Source organism: Paroedura picta, chromosome 1 (assembly GCF_049243985.1).
Source record: "Paroedura picta isolate Pp20150507F chromosome 1, Ppicta_v3.0, whole genome shotgun sequence".
Lineage (NCBI taxonomy): Eukaryota > Metazoa > Chordata > Lepidosauria > Squamata > Gekkonidae > Paroedura > Paroedura picta.
In genome coordinates, this window is record NC_135369.1 from 72,012,992 (window position 1) to 72,034,289 (window position 21,298).

General features: G+C 45.3%; 2 protein-coding genes across 4 annotated transcripts in view; one reads left to right on the top strand and one right to left on the bottom strand.

The window, feature by feature from the left end:
• CCDC167 (coiled-coil domain containing 167) overlaps positions 1–18,258 on the top strand; it is a 33,337-nt gene extending 15,079 nt beyond the window's left edge. The window contains exons 2-5 of one of the 2 annotated variants that reach the window (XR_013231849.1): positions 2,818–2,912; positions 5,615–5,667; positions 16,471–16,728; positions 17,796–18,258. Coding sequence is in view for 1 of the 2 variants with exons in the window: in XM_077342203.1 (XP_077198318.1) it covers positions 2,818–2,912; positions 5,615–5,667; positions 16,471–16,574 (252 nt within the window). In the remaining variant the exon portion in view is untranslated. Of the gene's footprint in view, positions 1–2,817; positions 2,913–5,614; positions 5,668–16,470 lie in introns of both variants that reach the window. The other variant, XM_077342203.1, reaches the window with a different exon arrangement.
• The window catches only part of CMTR1 (cap methyltransferase 1), a 43,306-nt gene continuing 39,993 nt past the window's right edge, over positions 17,986–21,298 (bottom strand). For both annotated transcript variants that reach the window (XM_077342180.1, XM_077342189.1), the window contains exon 24: positions 17,986–20,874. In XM_077342180.1, the coding sequence (XP_077198295.1) occupies positions 20,718–20,874 (157 nt within the window). In that variant the 3' untranslated portion in view covers positions 17,986–20,717. The remainder of the gene's footprint in view (positions 20,875–21,298) is intronic.

Sequence of the window (21,298 nt, forward strand, 5' to 3'; positions counted from 1 at the left end):
GACCTTCCCTGCCACCGACGCACCCATGCCCGGACCCCCCGCGCTCGCTTTACCTCCTCACCGCCTGTCCCTGAGCTTCCCCGCCGCCGCTGCGCCCATGGCCCAACCTTCGAAGCCCGCTTACCTCCTTGCCCTCTCACACATGCTTGCTGCTGCCGCCGCCGCCGCCACCTGCACCCAAACATGGCTGCCGACACGACGAGGACCAACACCAGCCGCCGCCCACGCTGCAACATGGCCGCCAACAGGAGGATGCTGGCGCCGAGCCGCCCCAATGGCCCATGGCCTGCCTTTTCACGTCCTCCTCCTGCTGCCGGACGCCACTGCAAGGGCGCCGCCGAGCCGCCGCCCGCCTCTCACTCAGGCAGCCACGCTCCAGCTTGCGGAGGTGAGTCCCTGCCTTCTCCCCGCCGCTGGCCCGGCCTTGCCATCCTGCCCATCCCCCGAGTCCACTCCTGCGGCCAGGGGAAGCCGCAGCCGCGCCCAGCCATCAACAGATCGCTCTCCACCTTCTCCTCCACGCCCCAAGCCCCCTCCAGCGAACGCCGGTAGGACCGAAGACGCCCCGGCATCCGGGGCCGCCTCCCCCACTTCTCCCGGCCGCCCCAGCCCGGCACGCGACCGGGAGAACAGCCCTGGTCGTGGCCCAGATCCCCAGGAAGCCTTCGCCCTGCGAAGCCTTCCCCACGGACTGCTCGCTAGCGCCCATTTTATTTACGATTAAAATGGGCTTAATTCCTAGTATAGGAATAAAGGGAATAAAGGATATCTCTGATGTGTTCCTATCTGAATTGAGATTGTTAATTTCCCATTAAAATCTCTGCTTGTTGGTTCAAATATATTCAGCTCCAATATGCAAGACCACAGCCCATATATTCTAAAACATTCAATAAGAGAGTTCATAGTAAGTTATTAAATGCTTTCTCTTCATCTAGACATAGAAACCACTGCTTTCTTTCTCCTGTTCACAAATTTGAATGTACCTACTATAAAATATATTATCTTTCATGTACCTCTTTGGTACAAAACCTGTTGGGTCAGAATGTATCAAATTTGGTATGCATTTTCATAATCTTTTTGCCATGTGCTCCTTTCCTGCCCGGGGTCCCTTCCCGATGCCCACTGTGCCACTGTGCCGCTGCCGCTTCCCTGCACCCAGGCACACAAACACACCGCGCCTCCACAGCCGAACCCCCCTGGCCCCCCCGGCCAATCGCGCTGCCGCCACTTCCCCGCACCCAGGCACACACACACACATGTGGACCACTGCTAATCCCTCATCCAAATCATTTATAAATATGTTGAACAATACAGGCCCCAGGATAGATCCTTGGGGTACTCCACTTGTCACTCTTTTCCAAGAAGATGCTGAACCATTAACAAGTACCCTCTGGGTACGCTTTGTCAACCAGTTATTGATCCACCTGACAGAATTAGGATCCATACCGCATTTTACCAACTTGTGAACAAGAATATCATGTGGAACCTTATCAAAAGTTTTACTGAAATCCAGATAAACTATGTCCATGGCACTCCCCTGATCCAGCAAGATAGTCACTTTCTCGAAAAAAGAGATAAGGTTAGTCTGACATGACTTGTTCTTGCGAAACCCATGCTGAGTCTTAGAAATCACAGCTCTCAGTTCCAGCTGCTCAAGGACTAAGTGTTTGATTATTTGTTCAAAAATTTTGCCAGCTACAGATGTCAAGCTGATGGGTCAATAATTACCCGGATCCTCCTTTTTCCCTTTCTTGAAGATGGGAACAACATTTGCCCGCCTCCAATCGTCTGGCACCTCACCTATTCTCCAAGAAGTGTCAAAAATAATGGACAGAGGTTCAGAGATGACATCTGCAAGTTCTTTTAGTACCCTTGGATGCAGTTCAGAAGACTTTGTTTCATTTAAACTAGGTGCTTGTGGACTGTTCCAATAGTGATCCATTCCCGTCCCCCATGTTGTGTTACATTTTTGCCACATTGATCACTATTTCCCTCACAAGAGAAGACAGGAGAAATAGGAGTTAAGCAGTTCAGCAGTTCATTATTTAAAAGATTAAAAACAACATTAAAACACAAGATCCATTCTGTGCAATATTGTATGTACAGTCTCATTGACTGCACATGGTATTACCACAGACCAAACGCATTTAAACCCAGAGCAGAAGAAGAGTTGGTTTTTATCGCTTTTCTCTACCCGAAGGAATCTCAAAACAGTTTACATTCCCCTTCCCTTTCCTCTTCCCACAACAGACACCCTGTGAGGTAGGTGAGGCTGAGAGAGCCCTGATATTACTGCTCAGTCAGAACAGCTTTATCGATGTTATTGCGAGCCCAAGGTCAGCTGGCTGGTTGCATCTGGGGGAGCGCGGAATCAAATCCAGTTTAGTAGTCCACACTCTTAACCACTACACCAAGCTGGCTCTGTTTTCATCAGTGGTCTAATAAACTATATGAACAAATATAATAGTAGTGTAAAATGAGACCTGGTTGGTGGCATAAGAATCACAAAATGTGAAGCCCCCAACAACATATAATAATTTCAGACATGGAGCTCACAATCAAAAATCAAACAAAGTTTTATATGTTCTGACCGGACACTAACTTTGTTCTGCTGCTTCAAACCAACATAGCTCTCCATCTGAAGCTAGATGTGAAATGGAAAGTAGTCTCACGTAGCGGGTAGTATCTAAAGTTCTGGATGGCAACCAGGATTTTTTTTTTGGGGGGGGGGGTGGTTATGTCAGTATTCAAAATCCCTTGTTTCCCCAAGATATCTGATGAAAAAAAGATTTGGATTGTTTTTCTTATGTGTTTCAGATAGACAGGCTGGAGGAGAAGCTGTCCCAGTGCAGAGAGACCTTGGAAGAAGTTGATTTTAAACTGCGGAGAAAAGAACTGACTGCTGAGGGAAGGTATTGCAAGGAATTTCAAGAGTGCATTCATTGTTTTATGGAGCTGCAGACATTTGTTGCTCATGCAAACCATGGGTGGGCAAAGTTTTTTGTCTAGAAATGGCCCTGGATAGAGTTGGTGAGTTTTTCCTGGCTGAAATTTCTTTTCAAAGGAGCTGGCTGTGAATATGGGAAGTGGAAGAAGAACTAAACTTGAGTCTTGCCCTTCACTGCACCACTAACACATACTGAGAACCCTCATGTGCATTTTGTACCAGTGCTTTTTGGACTATCCTTCTACTACTTTAGTTATTTTGTTCCCATTAACATTTGGAGACTGCTGATTAGTTACATTTAAGTGCTTTGTTCACTCTGCACAAAAGTAATTTTCCTCTCCCTTGTAACCTAGCGAATACCCTTTTATCTACTGATCTCCGGGTGCCTAGAAATGCCAAATTTTGCGGCATCCCGCAGGCTTTGTTGCCATCATATATTACCATTAGTCTGTTGGAGTATGTATCCAGCACCAACAGCATGCTAATTGCTGTGCAGGACAACACAGCGCCTAGTCAGTTTTCAGAGGAGGAGTGGATCTGGGGAAATGATATTCTCTGTTGATCCTTGCATCATTTATTCTTGGCCTCCTCGTTGCAGGGAAGGGGCAAGGAGCTGTGCAAGCACTCTTAAGCCCTCCTTCGGAATACCAGAGATCTTAAGCCTGGCCCTCTGCTGGGCAAATGCCCAGTGGATGGCAATTTGCTGCAGAAAATTGCAAAGGAGAGTGCTTATCCCTTCTCCACACCTGCTGCCTTTCTTCTATGAAGCCCCCACCCCCAGTGCAGCATTCACACCTCCTGAGTCCTGGCTGTGAGAAAGCAGCTACAAATGACCATTGCTTTCCATTGCTCTATGGCCTTTGGCACCTCATTTGTAGCCTTGGCAACTTACAACTAGCCGACTGGCTTCCAAAATCTCACCAGTCTCTCTTTGCTTCTTATAAACTAGAAAGGGGAGGAGGCCAGATTCTCAGGGAGGCGCTTCCCAAAGAAGAGGCAGCCTTTTTCTAGCCCTCTCATTGTTCAGGTGCAGACACTGGTTCCCAGTGTCACTGTTCTGGAAGCATATGAAGAAAAATAGCTGTTGCTTCAGCATTGATGAAATTATTGGATCTCAATTATTTAAAACAAATGTTTAGTAATTAATATTGGATTCCCAGCAGATGCGGTGATTAAGACTCAGGCTGTTTAGGCACACTTTTAGATGGGCCTAGAGATTTCTGTCTTTCTCCTTCATTGTCCCACTACCTCTTAGGACATACTAAGAGTCTGAACCATGGCTTACTGCCTGTGGCGCAGTTCCTGTCTTTGGATGGAAGGATACATGCGATCACCACAGTTCAATAGCCAGTGCCCTCTTTTGTTCAGAATATTAACAGAGACTGTTCAGCATGCAGTCATGGTCCTTGCCTTATTGCCTGTTGGCAGCAGAGGCAGAGAGGTGTTGGGTGTCGCCATGTCTCACTCTTGGTATTAAACTCAGTGTTGCAAGGAGTAGGTGGGGATAGACACTTGGCACAGCAGCAGCTGGTAACATCCCGTCCACCTTCAGGGAACACACATAGTCTGCATGGGAGAGGGCCAGAAGCTTTGGCTTCCAGCACAGTCAGTGGGCTCGGTTTCTTTCTAATCCCCAAGGCTTTCCCTCGTATGATGGTTCCAAGAATCCCTCTCCCACGCTGCAGCAGTTCAGTAGTGCTTTAAGATATGCTGAATGTGGCTTTTTCTAACACCTTGATGTCTCTGTTTCCTCTTCCTCTGAAGCACTTCTAAGACTCCTTCTCCGTTTGCTTTGCCCAATGCCAGCATATCTTGCATTCTTCCCTTAACTCACTCTGCAGTCTGGTTTGGCTCCGTTTCCACCCTGGCTGCTGCTTTGCTCTCCGGGGAAACAGCAAACCCTATTACGCTCACTGCCTTTCCTCGCTATCCCACAGAGCCTGCTCGGAACTGGCAGATAATTTGCCGGTGCATGTTTATTTCCAGCCACACGGAAGCTGCCGTGTCCTCTGTGCTATAATGGAACCGTTGCTGCAGGTGCAGCTTTGGGGTGGTTTGTTTTGTTCTTATGCTTTTAAACTATGGATTAATTAATCATCTTACACAGCTAACAACACAAGCTTTGGGATTCTTCTCCTTGGAAAGCAAAAGGGAGCAAAATACTGCAGCTGCTTCCCTAGATCTTCTACTGAAATGAGGCCTGCTTCGCACCAGATACAGCATTGGTGAAATAGGGGAGCATTTCTGTTTATTGCTTGTGATAAATCTCACACTAGATTCAGGCCTTTCCTACACAGAAGTAACTTTTATACTTGAAATTTCATATTGTGTGAAGCAGCTCCGAGTCCGAGACACAGATTCATAGACACAAGAGCAAAGGGTAAGAATGTTTCCTCAAGAGAGCTCCTCCAAAGACCAATTCATATGTTAATGAGCTCATGCATTAACTGAGCTCATTGCCACCCCTACATTTGTTGTGAAAGCCTCTGGAAGGGAGCACACTTAAAGCGAGTTCTTTCTATTAGCAGACAGAGTGATAAAGCTCTCTCTGAATGGTACCATTTTGGACTGCAGGTGTCTGTACCAGAGGAGACCACAAAGGCAGGGTTAGAGAAAGGAAAAGGCTCTTTTTGAAGTGTCTTTTTCCCCTCCTTTGCATCCTTGCAGAAAGTCACTGGAGAAGGAGAAAAGCCTGCTAGCAGCCCAAGCAGAGAACTATGGTAAGTGCATGGAGATATTGTTGTGCCTCAGGGTGAAATCAGACACAGGGAAGCAAGGGGGGGATGAACCTGAAACATTTAATTGCTCTGTTCTTGTGTTTGGGGACAGTGGTTTTTAATAGGCCCTGAATAGTTTTGGAGCACACCTGGATGGTTTGGGCTGTAGGATGTGACACTCTTTCACAAGAAGCACACATACCTTTTGCAATAACATTCAGACTGTATTACTTCCATTTAGAGCATGTAATTTTGCTGGAAGCTACTCAGAAAAAGATCATTCAATATTTTAAATCAGAGAAGTAAAGCGGGAGTAAAGAGTAATGGGTAACTAGAGTGTGACAATCATAGAAAGGGGCAGAGGTGATACTGCTGTGTTTGTTTCAGAAGGCAGCCGTGTTGTTCTGCAGTAGACCTGTTAGAATCTAATATAGCAGCACCTGAGAGAGTCACACGATTTCCATTAAAGCTCCCTCCATCAGACATTTTAGTGTTTGTTGGCTTTGACTGTTTAGAAAAAGCAGCATGCATTCTCTAACAGTTTTCAATACAAATACAGTCAGTCAGTAACCTTTTATTGGCATAAACAATACAAATACAATAGGTTATTATTAACATCCCAGTGCTATGACTTGCTGCTGAGGTTAAATGATGCTACTTTAAGGTCAGGGGCTGATAGGAGTTTTGAAGCAAGTCCATTTCTTTGTCCAGGCCATTCTGTTGACCCAGCTGTTTCACTATCCAGAGGATGAGGGGCTATAAAAATCTGTGGTAATGAAACCTATTTGCATAATACAACACTTCCTCTCCTTTTAGTGATATAGAATGCCACAAGATGTTTTTAATCCCAAGACTTGATGAAAGTGCAGAAGTACAGTCTCTGAGCATATCTACACAGAGAGTGTTTAAAATGTGGAATTCTCTGCTAGAGAAATAAACAGCTTTAAAAAGTGATTAGATAGATAACATAGATCTATCAGTGGCATCTAAGCAAGGGGACTGAGAACCTCCATGTTTAGAGCTATTAATCTCTGATTCCCAGAACCAAGAAGCCACATTAGGCGGAGGCCTTGTCCTCCATGTCCTATTGTTGGCCCTACAAAGGAACTGGTTGGCCATTGTGCAAGACAGGCTGCTGGTCTAGATGACACCACTGGTCTGATAGAATCATACAGTTGAAACGTACCTCCAGGGTCACAGTACAGGTGCACAATGCAGGAACCCACAACTACCTGCCTACCCACCATGACCCCAATTTCATGCCCAAGTGAGCCCTACCACCAAAAAGAATCTCCCGAATCCAGCCTAGCCTGGAGGAAATTCACCTACCATCCCACATTGGCGATCAGCAATTCCCTGGGTATGCAAGGAAGGGCCATAAGAGACAAACACTGGCACTTCCCTTCCTGCCCACCTACACACAATCTGTCTAAGCTCATAAAATCAGCATTTCTGTCAGATGATTATCTAGCCTCTGGTTTAAAACTTCCAAAGGAGAACCCACCACCTCCCAAGGAAGCCTGTTCCACTGAGGAACTGCTCTAACTGTCAGGAACTTCTTCCAGATGGTTAGCCAAAAAATCTTTTGAATTAATTTCAACGCATTGGTTCTGCTCCGACCCTCTGAGGCAACAAAAAACTCTGCTCCACCTTCTCTATGGCAGTCCTTCAAGTATTTGAAGATGGCTATCATATCACCTCTTAGTCATCTTCTCTCCAGGCTAAACAGACCAAGCTCCTTCAACCTTTCCTCATAAGACTTAGTCTCCAAACCCCTCACCATCTTAGTAGCCCTCCTCTGGACACACTTGTTTCTCTACATCTTTCTTCAGTTGTGGTGCCCAAAACTGAGCACAGTACTCCATGTGAGGTCTTACCAGAGTAGAGTAAAGTGGTTACATTACCTCACGTGATCTGGACATTATACTTCCTTTAATACAGCCAAAAATTCCATTTGCCTTTTTAGCTACCGAGTCACACTGCTGACTTATATTCAGTGTCTGGTCTACTAAGACCCCCAGATCCTTTTCACATGTACTATTGCCAAGACAAGTGTCACCCATCCTATAGCGATGCATATTATTTTGCCTACCTAAGAACTTTGCAGTTATCACTATTGAAATTCATTTTATTGATTTTAGCCCAGTTTTCTAGCCTGTCAAAATCATCTTGTGTTCTGATTGTCTTCTGGTGTGTGCTATCCCTCCCAGTTTAGTGTAATCTGATAATGTAATAAGTACCCCCTCTATTCCTTCATCCAAATCATTTATCAATATGTTGAACAACACAGAGCCCAGGACAGATCCCTGAGGTTCTCCACTTGTCTCTCCTCTCCAAGAAGATGATGAACCATTTACATGCACCCTTTGGGTGCAATCTATCAACTGGTTCTCGATCCACCTGACAGTAATAAGATCCATACCACATTTTACCAACTTGTCAATAAGAATATCATGTGGAACCTTATCAGTCTGAAATCAAGGGAAACTATGTCCACAGTATTCTCCTGATCTAGAGATAAGGTTAGACATGATTTGTTCTTGAAAAAGAATTAGTAATTACAGACATCTGCTCTAGCTGCTCAAGGTCCTACTGCTTGATTTGTACTAAAATTTTGCCAGCTATAAGTGTCAAGCTGACGGGTCCCCTTTTTGAAGATCCAGCAGGGCTCTTCTTGTGTTCTTAATCAAAGCCATTAACCCTCTTTGATAAGACTGCCTGTGGGTCTGTACCTTCAGACAGAGAGGCCAAACCCTTTAATATCCAAGGAAAGGCCATCTTTTATTGCCCTTGTACTAAACAGAAATGCAGAGCAATCTGTCAAATCTCCACATATCGCTTGTCCATCAAAGGGGCTGACTGTTCAATAATTAGAGGGTTGCATGGGATTCATTTCTGCAGGCCTTCATCTGGATAGCATTTATTCAAAATTCTAAAGAGGAAGCAATTTTACAAATGCTAGTCTTGCAAGTTTTGGGTGCCCCCTGGTGAGAGAAATGAGGTGCTTACACTTAAGTGGCTGTATGTCAAGACAAACACTGAAGCCTGATATAAAACAGCTTCTAGATAAGGACATTCCCCTTGTGATATTGGTTTGTTTGTTGTTTTGCAGAAAGAGTGGTGGATGTGTGTCAGGGAAGTAACGGATAGACTTTTTGATGGAGGCAGCTATACCCATTGCTCTAGTAAGCAAGAGAGGCTATTTGTGAATGTCAAGTACATGCCTGGTCTATCATTTTTAGGTCTGAGATACACCTGGCAGATCTGAAGATCATGGTCTAAAGTATCTTTCCTCTTTGTGCTCCTACCTGTAGTAAAAAAAGGAAAACACAACCAGTCTTATGAAGTGTAGGATACTCGAAAGTTAGCACAGTTTTGTGCCATTTTGGCTGATCTTAAGGAAAGGTATTGCATGGCTTTTTTGGGGGGACTTGACAGGTAAAACTGCAGTGAGTAACTAAAGACTGCAGCAAACACCATGACAAAGTTAACGCAGGCCGATTGTCTGAGACAGAATCCCAAATCTCCTACAAATCTTACTCCCCCCCCCCACACACACACACACTGCGCCAGGAAGGAAGTCCTCACCACACACACCCCTCCCCTGCTAGTACCCACCACCTATCTGCTGGAAGGTAGGTGGGGAGAGCAGCAAGGGTGGGATACATTGATAGAGAAGGAACTGAGGGCAAAATAAGGAGATGGATAATGAAAATGAAGGAAGGAAATAGGGGGTAGGTTGATGGAGGAGGAGGGAGGAAGCAAAGGGAGAGGAAGAGATGCATCCGCTCTGCAAGTTTCCTGTGGGTTCCCACTTGTTTTTGCTTAATTCTTTGCAGTGTACAAATCTTCTTACTAAATAAAAGGAGCGAAACTTTTCCCCTCATTACTCCCCTCTCCTATGGACATAATAATGTGCCACTGGTCTCAATTGAGCAACTGCTACTTTATGTTCACTTCTTACCTGTTGTCTTAAAAAGCCCTGAACGTTAACTGGATCAGCAGCCTACCTACTCTTGGCTATTTAAGCTGTGCTGCCACCTGCTGGCAAATCTTCACCATCCCATTCCTTTCTCTGAATTACAAATACTGGCTGGATTGTAAAGTATATTTTATGAGGTATGCTTGGCAGGGGATCTGTGGTTCAGCCCATCCCTCTCCTCTGAATGACTCCAGGTGGCTAACGGTGACAGCTAAAAACAGTACCATGACATAACTAGCCAAAATCTCATAAACAGCTCCCCCAATAAAGATTCAAACCGTTAAAGCGCTCCCTTCATCCCTGTACTGTTATGTCCCAGTAAAACTGGGTGATCAGCTGTGTCAGAACACCCTGACAGATACTGCATATTTCTAGGGAGCCTTTCTTATGGTCAGACTGCAAACTGAGATCAGTCCCCAGAGCCACCAAGGCTCTCTGTGGCCCATAGCTAGACAGGAAGCCAGATAGATAAGAACCAAGGGGAGAAGAGTTGACTAGAAGACCCCAGAGCTGCTCTGGTGGCAAAAACCAGGGTTGCAACTGCTCAGCCTCCTACCACAGCCAGCTTATTTTAGTGACTGAGGTTTCAGACTGCTTTTATCAAAATATATTCAAAGCATGAAAGATGTCAACATTGGGGGAATTCTTCCAGGTGCTTAACCAAAAACGATTCCCTGCTCACCTGATTTTGGTACTGTTAATTTAGGGTCAGGCTCTCTGCTTGGAGTCACAGTGGGGGGACAGCACAGTAACAGTGCCAACCTGGTGTGTTTCAAGCTGTGAAAAAGGCAAACTCTGTGCTGGTGATGATTAGGGATGGGATTGAACACTACCAGTACACCCTAATGCCCCTGTATAGATCCAAGGTGAGGCCTCACTTGGAATACTGTCTGCCGTTCCGATCATTGTCTTTCAAAAAGGACACTGCAGAACTGGAGGGAAGTACAGAAGAGGGAAGGCAAGATGAACAGCTGTATCAACAGGGGCATCACATCAAAATCACAAGGTGTCATAGTCCCATTGTATACAGCACTGGTCAGACCACACCTGGAGTACTGTGTGCAGTTCTGGAGGCCTCACTTCAAGAAGGACGTAGATAAAATTGAAAGGGTACAGAGGAGAGCGACGAGGATGATCTGGGGCCAACCAAGCCCTATGAAGACAGGTTGAGGGACTTGGGAATGTTCAGCCTGGAGGAAAGGAGGTTGAGAGGGGACATGATAGCCCTCTTTAAGTATTTGAAAGGTTGTCATTTGGAGGAGGGCAGGATGCTGTTCCCATTGGCTGCAGAGGAAAGGATGCGCAGTAATGGGTTTAAACTACAAGTACGATATAGGCTAGATATCAGGAAAAAAAATTTCTCAGTCACAGTGGAATAGGCTGCCTAAGGAGGTGGTGAGCTCCCCCTCACTGGCAGTCTTCAAGCAAAGGTTGGATTCACACTTTTCTTGGATGCTTTAGGATGCTTAGGGCTGATCCTGTGTTGAGCAGGGGGTTGGACTAGATGGACTGTATGGCCCCTTCCAACTCTATGATTCTGTGATTAGGGACAGTAGTATTTTTCTTATGAGGAAGGGCCAGGACCCTTTCAGTTTATAAAAGAGACAATGAACGGAGGAGGGAGACATAATAAAGGCTTATGAAATCATATGGGAAGAGAAAATGGACACAGTACACTTTTTCTCCAATTCCCAAACGAATGGAGCTCAAGAGCATCCAATGGAGCTAATGGGCAGTTGATGCAGGACCGACAAAGGAAATACTTCTTTACATAATGAGTAATTACAATGTGAACTTTGTTCCCTTAGGATGCAATGCCCAGGAAGCTTTAAAAGAGGATTAGACACATTCATGAAAAAGCTAATTTAGTGTAGTGGTTAAGAGCGGCAGCCTCTAATCTGGGTGACCTTGGACTAGTCACAGAGCAGTTCTATCAGAGCTCTCTCAGCCCCATTGTCATGTAGCCCATACTACATGCCATGAATTCAGGTGATAAGCGAACCAGAGTCCTCGAAGCTCTTAGGCTCTAATCCTGATTTCCCCCCCTCCTCCTCCTCTGTGTCTGGCTCTCAGTGCTCACATACACACTGTCGTCTGTTTCCAGGAAGTTGAAGACGTCCTTCATGATACTATCTCTTGCTCTACATGTTATGGCTCCAACCAGTAGTTCAGACTGCCTTTTGGCCACTAGGTAGATTTCACTTTTTTCTAGCTGTCCTTTGAAGATAAAAGCCCTTCTGCCATGGGTCTAGCTAATGGTGGGAAAATGGTATATTGGTGAGGAAGGGCATCTGTCTATATGTACTCTAGGACTGGCCAGTTCTTAGCTATAGACTTATATCATGATTCTTCCAGATGTATCTTCTTCGATCTAATAAAATAACTTGAACTCTTTTTTCTAAAGAATGCCTCAGTTGTCTTACATCTCATGAGAGACTTGCCTTGATTTGTGACACCCACCTACCTCACAGGATGTCTGTTGAGGGGAGAGGAAGGCAACGTGATTGTAAGCTGCTTAGAGACTTGTTCAAGTAGTGAAAAGCAGGGTATAGAAATCAACTCTTTTTCTTCATAGTTCCTGAGGGTAGTCATTTTGGTCTGCAGTGGAACATGTAGATTCAAATCAGTAGCACCTTAGAAATCAACAATATTTTCAGAGTATAGGTTTTCAAGAACCAAAGCTCCCTTCTTCAGATACAAGTAGGAACAGAGATCACCGGGTCCTTGTGTTGCGAAGAAAGAGGTCAAGTTGCAAAGATACAATGCAAAATGTATTCAATTTAATTAGAACACGGGAGAAAGATTTAGAGGTAGGAAAACAGCATTTGTAGCAAGAATCATATATCCCTATTCAGGCCAGGGGTGGTGGGGGTTCAGTTCTGAATTTCTGAATGAACTCATGTTAAGCAGTCTCATATTGTAATCTCCCCTTGACGTTTCTGTGCTTGAGGCCTCCCACTCTTAGGTCAGAAATGGAATTTCCGGGAAGATTAAAACATTCTCCCACTGCATTTTGAATGTTGTGTTTTTCAATGTTGGATTTATGCCAGTGTATTATTTTGCCTTGAGACTGATCTGCTGTACAGAGTCGAAGGGCATTGCTGACATTAGATGGCTTGTAGAATGTTGGCAGAAAGTGAAGAGGAATTAAAGAGCCTGTTGATGCGGGTGAAGGAGGAGAGTGCAAAAGCTGGCTTGAAACTCAACATCAAGAAAACAAAGATCATGGCATCCGGCCCTCTCAATTCCTGGAAAATAGATGGGGAAGAAATGGAGGTAGTGACAGATTTTATTTTCCTGGGCTCCAAGATCACTGCAGATGGGGACTGCAGAATAGAAATCAAAAGACGCTTGCTCCTGGGGAGGAAAGCTATGGCAAATCTAGACAGCATCCTAAAAAGCAGAAACATCACCCTGCCAACAAAAGTGCATCTAGTCAATGCTATGGTCTTCCCAGTTGCAATGTATGGCTGCGAAAGTTGGACCATAAGAAGGCCGAGTGTCAAAGAATTGAGGCTTTTGAACTCTGGTGCTGGAGAAGACTCTTGCGAGTCCCTTGGACTGCAAGGCGAACAAACCAGTCAGTCCTAGAGGAGATCAGCCCTGACTGCTCCTTAGAAGGCCAGATCCTGAAGATGAAACTCAAATACTTTAGCTCAGTGGTCCCCAACCCCAGTCTGGAGACCGGTCCCAGTCCGTGGATCAGTCAGTACCGGGCCGCGGCTCCTCCTTGTCCTCCTCCCTGGCTGCTGCCTCGGGGGCTGCCCTGCCACTCTGCCGCCGGCTCACCTTTGGTGCTCTCTGGCGGCCGCCATGGCTGGGGCTCCCCCTCGGCAAGGCACTGCGCAGCTGCTGCTGGCAGCGCCCCCCAGTGGGTGGCAGGAAGTCAGGGGCGCCAGCGGGAAAGCAAGTGGAGCAGGGGCTCAGGCGGCAGCAGTGATGTCCCTCAGCAAAAGGCTACCCCCACCCTCCTGGGCCTCAGTAAAATTGTCAAGCTTTGACCGGTCTCCGGTGATAAAAAGTTTGGGGATCACTGCTTTAGCTACCTCATGAAAAGGAAGGACTCCCTGGAGAAGAGCCTAATGCTGGGATCGATTGAGGGCAAAAGAAGGGGACGACAAAGAATGAGGTGGCTGGATGGAGTCACTGAAGCAGTTGGTGAATACAGGGCTAAAATAGGCATCCTGGTTTGTTGCAGGTTACGGGGTCCGCGACTGTGTTAAGTGCATTATTGAGGATGAGACGTTGTTTAGTTAGGCTGCTGTATGTGGGCAGAAAAGGGATATCATTGTCCCATTTCAGATGTACATGACTGCCGGTGGTTTTCTGTCATTGTTTTCTGGCCTACCTTGTAGCAAGTTATCCCTTGTTATCATGCTGAGTTTGTTGATCCGTTTCCAAAAATGTCTCTTGTAGATCTTGCAGATGAGAATCTGTCAAGAGGGGTCTTAGATGTGGCTGTCAGTGCTGGATTGTTTAGGGCCTTTAGGATGGTGACTGGAGATGTGTAGATATGTTTGGTGGTCAGTATGTTTCCGATACGAGGTTTTTGAATGCTTCCTTTGTGTCTTTGTACAGTGGTGTCTAGAAAACACGTTTCTTGTCTGGATTGATCCATCATCAGGTTGATGGTAATATGGAAGTTGCTGAAGGCCTGCCGTAATTTCTCCAGCACTTCTTTCCCTTGAGTTCAGATGATAAAAATGTCATAACTAAGTCCCAAGAACAGAGGGAAGAGGGTGTTGTGGATGGACGCTGAGGAAGGAGTGTTCTAGGTCAGCTATGAAAATGCTGGCATATTGTGGTGTCATTGATCAGACGGAATAAATTATCACCAAATCTGACAAAATGCAGAGCTTGAAAGCGAGGTCAGCAGTCATGTTATCACAGATAATGTTCCTAATGGCTTGTAGTCCATCTTTGTGGTAGACTTTGTTATATGGAGACTTGACATCCACAGTGGCCAAAATAGTGTTACTGGGAAAACTGTCAACAGATTGCATTATCTCAAGTAGTCTGTGGTTTCAGGTGCATAGGGTTTGAGACTGAAGGACAGGTCTATCCATGGAGACTAAAGGAAACCTCCACGTTAAGAGGCAGTCAACCTCTGAATTCCAGTGTCAGGAAGCAACTGAATTCCAGTGTCAGGAAGCCTTGGCTTCTATGCTCTGTTGTTGGCCCTTGAGCAAGTTCTTATGCTCCACCTTGTCACCAAAGTGTCATGGCTAGGATGAATTACCATCCAGCCCATGCTTTAGAACAACTGGCTCATCTCAGCAAAGCAGCCTTCCTCAGGGAGCCAGCAAATGCACAGGGACAGCTGTCTGAGCCTTCTTGGTGTCACCACCACCACCAGCTTCCCCTTCAGCTTGCTCCTCTGGCAGCTGCAAGCTGAGTTGTGCTCTGACCTCTGCAGCCTCTGCAATTGACAACAATGATCCTATTGTCAAATCTGCAGTCCTCCCAACCTAACCTCTACCAAGTGGTATGAAAGCAGTGAAATTGTTTCAGAATTAGCCTAAATTGCTGTGCAGCGGAAGCAGCAACAAGATAAGTGCATCAAGGCAGCCGCAATGCAACTGTTGCTATGACGTTGACTGAAGTGGGACGGGGGTTTGTTTACCTTTCAATCCCACTCTGCCTGCAAGGGATTTAAGGTAGAATACATATGGAGATGTCATTTAACGCTCACAACACAGTTAGGAACATCACTCTTAGGAACACACATACACACACACACACAATGTAATCCATTAATTTATGACACAGGCTGAGGCACAGACTAGCAGAAAACATGACCGTTGCTTCTGAGTGCCTAGCAAGAGCATACTCCTTTGCCTGAAGTATCTACGCAATCCAGCATCAAAGATTAGCAGGCCACACTCTAGGCGGCATTGTGGTCAATAAGCTCAGTCAGCAAGGCACACGCCACAGCTAACAATGCATTTTGAACCAAAGAGGTGTGAAGGTCAGTGAGTCATTCAGTTCATTGTTGCCAAAATAAAGAAGCCAGCTGCCAAAAGGGCACTGTGTTTCAACAAGCAGGCCAATTCCAACTGTAGGGGTAAAAGGAATTTCACGAGCAACTTCTGAAAAGCTTGTAACACATTCTCACACACACCCAGAGCAAGACCCTTCGTGACCCAGTGTGAATGAGCGTCCCATCACACATCAAAGCAATCCTACCATCATAATCCTGTCGTAGTCATCACAGGTTAAAGGACAGCACATCTTTGGGTGGGTTTCTAAAAGTGCCTGACTTTCTTCTGTTCCCCTCCTAAGAATTGAGCAGGAAAACAGGAGCCATGGAATGTCTATGAAAATCACACCAGTGAGGCAAGACTAACTGTCGCTGGAGATTGAGTTCCCTCTCCACAAAATGAAGCTTGTTCTCACTTTGTAAAAGCCGTATGAAAAGTTCAGCCAAGTGGAAAATGAAACCTCACACGGTGGTTGTAACAAGGCCTCTGGGCTCTGACTTGACCTTCATTCACTCTGCTGACTAGGCCTAGGCTCTACAACCTAACCTTTGCCTGAAGAAGTTATCCACCTGTAAAGCAGGGGGCAGAAAAGGGGAAAGCAGGCGGCTTGTAAAAGGGAAATGTTGCCATCTCCTTAATAGGAGTTGATAGAGGCAGCACTGAGGAAAATAAATGGAGAGCACTTCCAACAGCTGCCAGGGACTGGTTGAGAGATTTGTCTAAGATCCCAATTCTGAGAGATAAGCTAATAACCAGTAAGAAGCTTTAAGCGGGAGATTGCTTTTACTTTTGAGGTTAAATAGATATCTATTGTATTTCCCCCCCCCCCAATCTTTCTTTCAGAGAAAGAACTGAAAATGCTTCGTCAGGCAAATCGCAAGAACGCAGCACTCTCGATAGCCCTTGTGGTTTTGGTGCTGGTGATTTACACCTGCTGGACAATGTAACAGATTTTACGGACACCTCCCTAAGGACTGACTGCCAGAGCCGCCTGTGTTTTTCCTCCGCTTCTCTCCAAGGACTCACTGGTCTGTCAGCACTCTGGCCTTTCCTGGCCTAGGCCAGTCTCACCCTGGCAGCACCTTAGCAAAGCAACAGCAGGTTTGGAGACAGGGCTCGTGTTTGATGGAAGCTCTTCAGTCCAGAGAGTAATTTGAATGAGTCTCTAGGGAATGGAGTATAAATGGTTGGATAAATTAATTAAAATAAATAAGAGATATTTGCATGTCCCCAGATTTTAAATGTCCACCTGTGCACAATCACCTTCTCAAACTGTCCCAGGACCTGAGGCATTTTGGGAGATTAAATCCTTTTCCCAGTTTAGATGATGTTTTTTCCTACTAAATTTTAGTACTAGGCAGAAGAACAGGCCACCAAGTCACACGTTACTCACAGCCACCCCTACCACAGGGTGTTTCAGGCATGAGATGAACAGAGGTGGTTTGCCATTGCCTTCCTTGACAGTCTCTCATCCATGTTCTGACCATGGCCAACCCTAAAGTGCACACCAAATTTGGGCTTATCAGGCAACTGGCACTGGGCAGCATAGCCCACAAGCCACAGTCATGCCCACCGTAGGCTGCCACAAATGTGTGTGGGCAGGCCAAACACACTGTAATAGCATGGGACAACAGTGATGTGAGTTGGCCAATGTCACAATTTAAACAATCATTGTCCTCCTTTTTTGTGATTACCTAACTAGCAGTAGTAGCCCTGCCCTGGCTAGCCTGATCATTCTGGAAGCTAAGCAGAGTGGGCCCTGTTCAGGACTTGGATGGGAGACTGCAGAGACAGGCATTGAAAAACCATTTCTGAATGTCTCTTGCCTTGAAAACCCCATGGGGCTGCCATGCATCAGCTGTGATGTGACTGCACTTACCACTGCATGGGGGCTGTAATGTTTTCTGGCCTGTTTAATGGAATCAAAACAGTTGGCTAGTAAATCGTGTGTGAATGCATACACACATACACTGCAATCAGGCTTCCATAGCTTTTTTTAAAGCCCTCCTTCCATCAGGGTGTGCATACACTTACAGAGATGAGGCAAGATTTAAACATTTTTTAAAACAATGGTCTTTTGAATATATGCCATGGAAGATGCACTTTGTGTTACTCTTTTGGTCCATGCATTTTCCCCAGAGGGCTAATTGCTTTTATATTGAATACAGCAACCCAAGAAGATGCCCATGTGAAACAGTCAACGAAGCACCACATTAATCTCACCGATCAAGCAGACGATTTCAAGTAGATTCCAGTTTCCCCGTTTCTCTATATGATGTTCAGGCCAGGACGCAATTTTTCTTCTTGAGATCAGAGCACAGTGCTAAGAAATTCATTTAAGCCAAGAACACAGCACAGTTTTGAATTACCAGGACTGTATTGGTAATATGGAGACAAAGAAAGGGAAGGACAAACAAAAATTGAAACACAATTTCACAGAATGGATTGTATAAACATTTTTTGTTGCAAGACATATTGTCTTCCCCCCTGCCCAGGCTGTGAGAACAGGAGAGGACGCTTGAATTATCCACAGAGTCAGACTAATCTTTATAATACCCTTTAATGATAAGGTCATGTCTGCACTTGGATTAAGCTGTTCTAATTTTCATTAAAGTCTTTGTCTTCTTCAGGCATGTGGCCTTTCAATTGCTAGGTTCTTAAAATTGTCTTTACAAAGCTAAAGATCCTAGTATACTTTCAGATGGAAGGATCTTGACCCCAAGATGACATCAGAGCTTTTAGCAATAGTGATTACCTTCCCTGTCACAAGAGAACAATAGTTACAATGTAGGTAAATGGCGGAACAAATGTTTCAGAATCTATTTTGTTCACTAATGCCCTCCCTCTCCCACAAATCTCTCCAAAATAATGGATTGATATGTGAAATTCTAGTTCTCCCATACTATCATCCTTTCTGACCTCAAAAAGGATGTCCACTGTCAATCACAAAAAAGTGACCAAAAGAATGTTCATTCGTCTTAGAAGTTGCCTTCTAATGAACTCACAAGGAAAAGCAGCTCAAGTCATGCTCAACTTTTTTTATAAATAAAATACTTTAAAAAATGAACACCATGAAGTTCAAATTGCAGGTATCAGATGTTACTTTTCCACATTTGTCCCATATGAAATCGATTAGTGTGATCGAACTATATCGTATTCTGCCTGGCCTTTGAAACAGAGAGCCTTTTTTGACAGGGAAGGAAATCCAACTTGAAGCCTGCACATTTCTGAGCCACAAATACACTGCACATAGTGGTTTTGTGGATACATACTGGACCTCAACAACGATGCTGCATTACAAAGTGACCCTCCTCACACCTAAAATCACCTTTGTACATAGCAGCTTTCACTCAAACTATAACTCCCTTTTGTACCAGTTTCCAGTAAGAACCAAAGAACTTTAATTTATGCTTTGCAACACTGGTTAAACTAGGCAACTTCTGTAACTCAAGTGACATATGTGGAATCTTCCAGTCACAGGGAGAATACCAGGTTTGAAAGACTGGACCTATTCACTTTGCCTGAGATTTTGTCACACATGCCACACCTGAGCACAAAATGTGTGCACAACTCCTTAAGGAAGCTTCTAAGAGTTTATAAAGTTTACAGGCAAATATGCTGCCCAGGCTAAGTAAAGGCGAGTCTTACCCAGGATCCAGCCCTTCCTTCACAGACAAACCATGTCCCTTTGCATAATTCCTTCCCTGACTGCTTTGGTGTGAGAAGGGCTGAGGCTTGTTTGGTGCCTACCACTTTAGGAGGGCCTGAGAAACTTCTTTAAGGCACAACCTCTACAACCAATACCCGTCCTATCCAATCAATACTATCCTTTATTGCCAACTTGCAAATGCTTAATGGACTTCACTGCCTAAGCTAGAGCCCTTGGCTTGCAATATTAACAGCTGGCTCCCATTAGAGAACAGAACGCAAACACCTTCCATAGATCCTACATGAAGTTCCAACAAGGGGAAAGCACAGCCGTGCACCTTCAAATAGCCTTTTGTTCCCAGCACCTGACAGCCCATCCTGAACAAAAGAGCGTTCACAAAAGATAGGCTATTTTTCAGTGTTACCAGAGAAAACATGAAAGATCCCCTAGTCACAGTTCTGAGCCTTCTCGCCAGACAAGATTTTTGATCCACAGATACGTTTTCATACCTATTTTAAGAATTCAAATGACTTGAGAAAAAGTTCTTGAGGGCAGTTGCGTCATACTGGAAGGATCACATCAAGGTCTTTTCAATCTTTCAGCCAATCCACGTGCTTGTCAAATCTCTCTACGACCACCAGTCCTCCCAACTTCAGATCTCCCCATCTTCCTGTATTAGGGAAAGCCATAGGATATGCCTCAAGCACACAGAAAAGGCAAAACATCTTTCTAAGAGCCAAAGGATATCCAACGAGGCCACACTGGAGGGTGGCGGCCTTGTCTATTTGCCCAGAACCATGACATTCAGCTTGAGGCAGCCCCAAGATCACTGCTCCCTAAGCTGTTACTATCAATGTTTGCCCGACTTCTGCTTACTAAGACACCACCCAGAATGCCCTAGGCTGGGGCCATGAGCCAAGGAGGCAGTGCAAAAGACAACTTCCCAATGTATCACTTGCATTAGAGGCTTGTCACACAGAAAGGCATCATGAGTCCATGTGAAACTGTTCAAAATATACTCTGCCTTCTCGTCACACCCCATTGAACAATTCTGGCTGCAGTGACAGAGTCCTCCACCCTTTCAGTGGAGAACAGTACATGTCCTCTTGTTTGGTGTGTTACCAGTTACACAAGGGCCACAAGCCAGGCTATGTTCAAAGCAGGGGTTGGAGAAGCCTAAGCAAGGATGATGGAGGATCAATCCAGAAGAATGTCCTCTGCTGCAGGAGTCTCGCCTCGTGATCCCTTGAAGCAGATGCTGCCAGGAACAAACACTTATGTCCAGTGTTGTTTTGCGGTCCAAAGCCTTGTCCTGTTTATTTTGTACCGCCCAACTGTCCGTCCTCGACAGCAGTTTCTTCCAGTGACTCTCTGCATCTGGTTGAAGAAAACTTTTCGACTCCTTGTCTGAAGCTTCCACACCAGGCTTTGTCCCTGCCCCCTAGGACTTGATGAGAGACTGGTCGGAGGCAGAATGGAGTCTGATGAAGGACAAGACAGCCTCTTTGGATAACTTCTCTGGATCTTCCCTTTTTTGAGAGTCGTGCACCTTGACGCCATCCCCCCATTCCCAGAAAACGCGGTTGAAGTAGCAAATGCTGTGGGCAGAGAAGACAGAAATCAGCACAGAAAGCCGACCCAGGCAATGAGAAAGGAACCAATGTTGATAGTAAGGTCCCTAGCTCAATTCCAGTCCCTGGAAAACAGCACATATCATAGCACATTAGATATTCTTGACGCAGAACAAGGCAGCTGTTGCAATCTCCCTTCACAAACTACCCAGATGCACTTTTCAAAAGCACTGCAGTGTGCATGCACAACCACCCTCACATAAAATGCAGAAGGATCTTCAAGAAGCTTACCTTACATTTTAATCTCTTGTTTTTTTAAAACCAAGCTGGATGCCAAAAGAAAATCTATAATACATTCTCAAAGGGACTTAAACACTGCATATGGCATTATGCGAATTTAGCACTCCCCACCCTCCAATTGTAACAATTAGATATTTTGCAAAAGACAGCT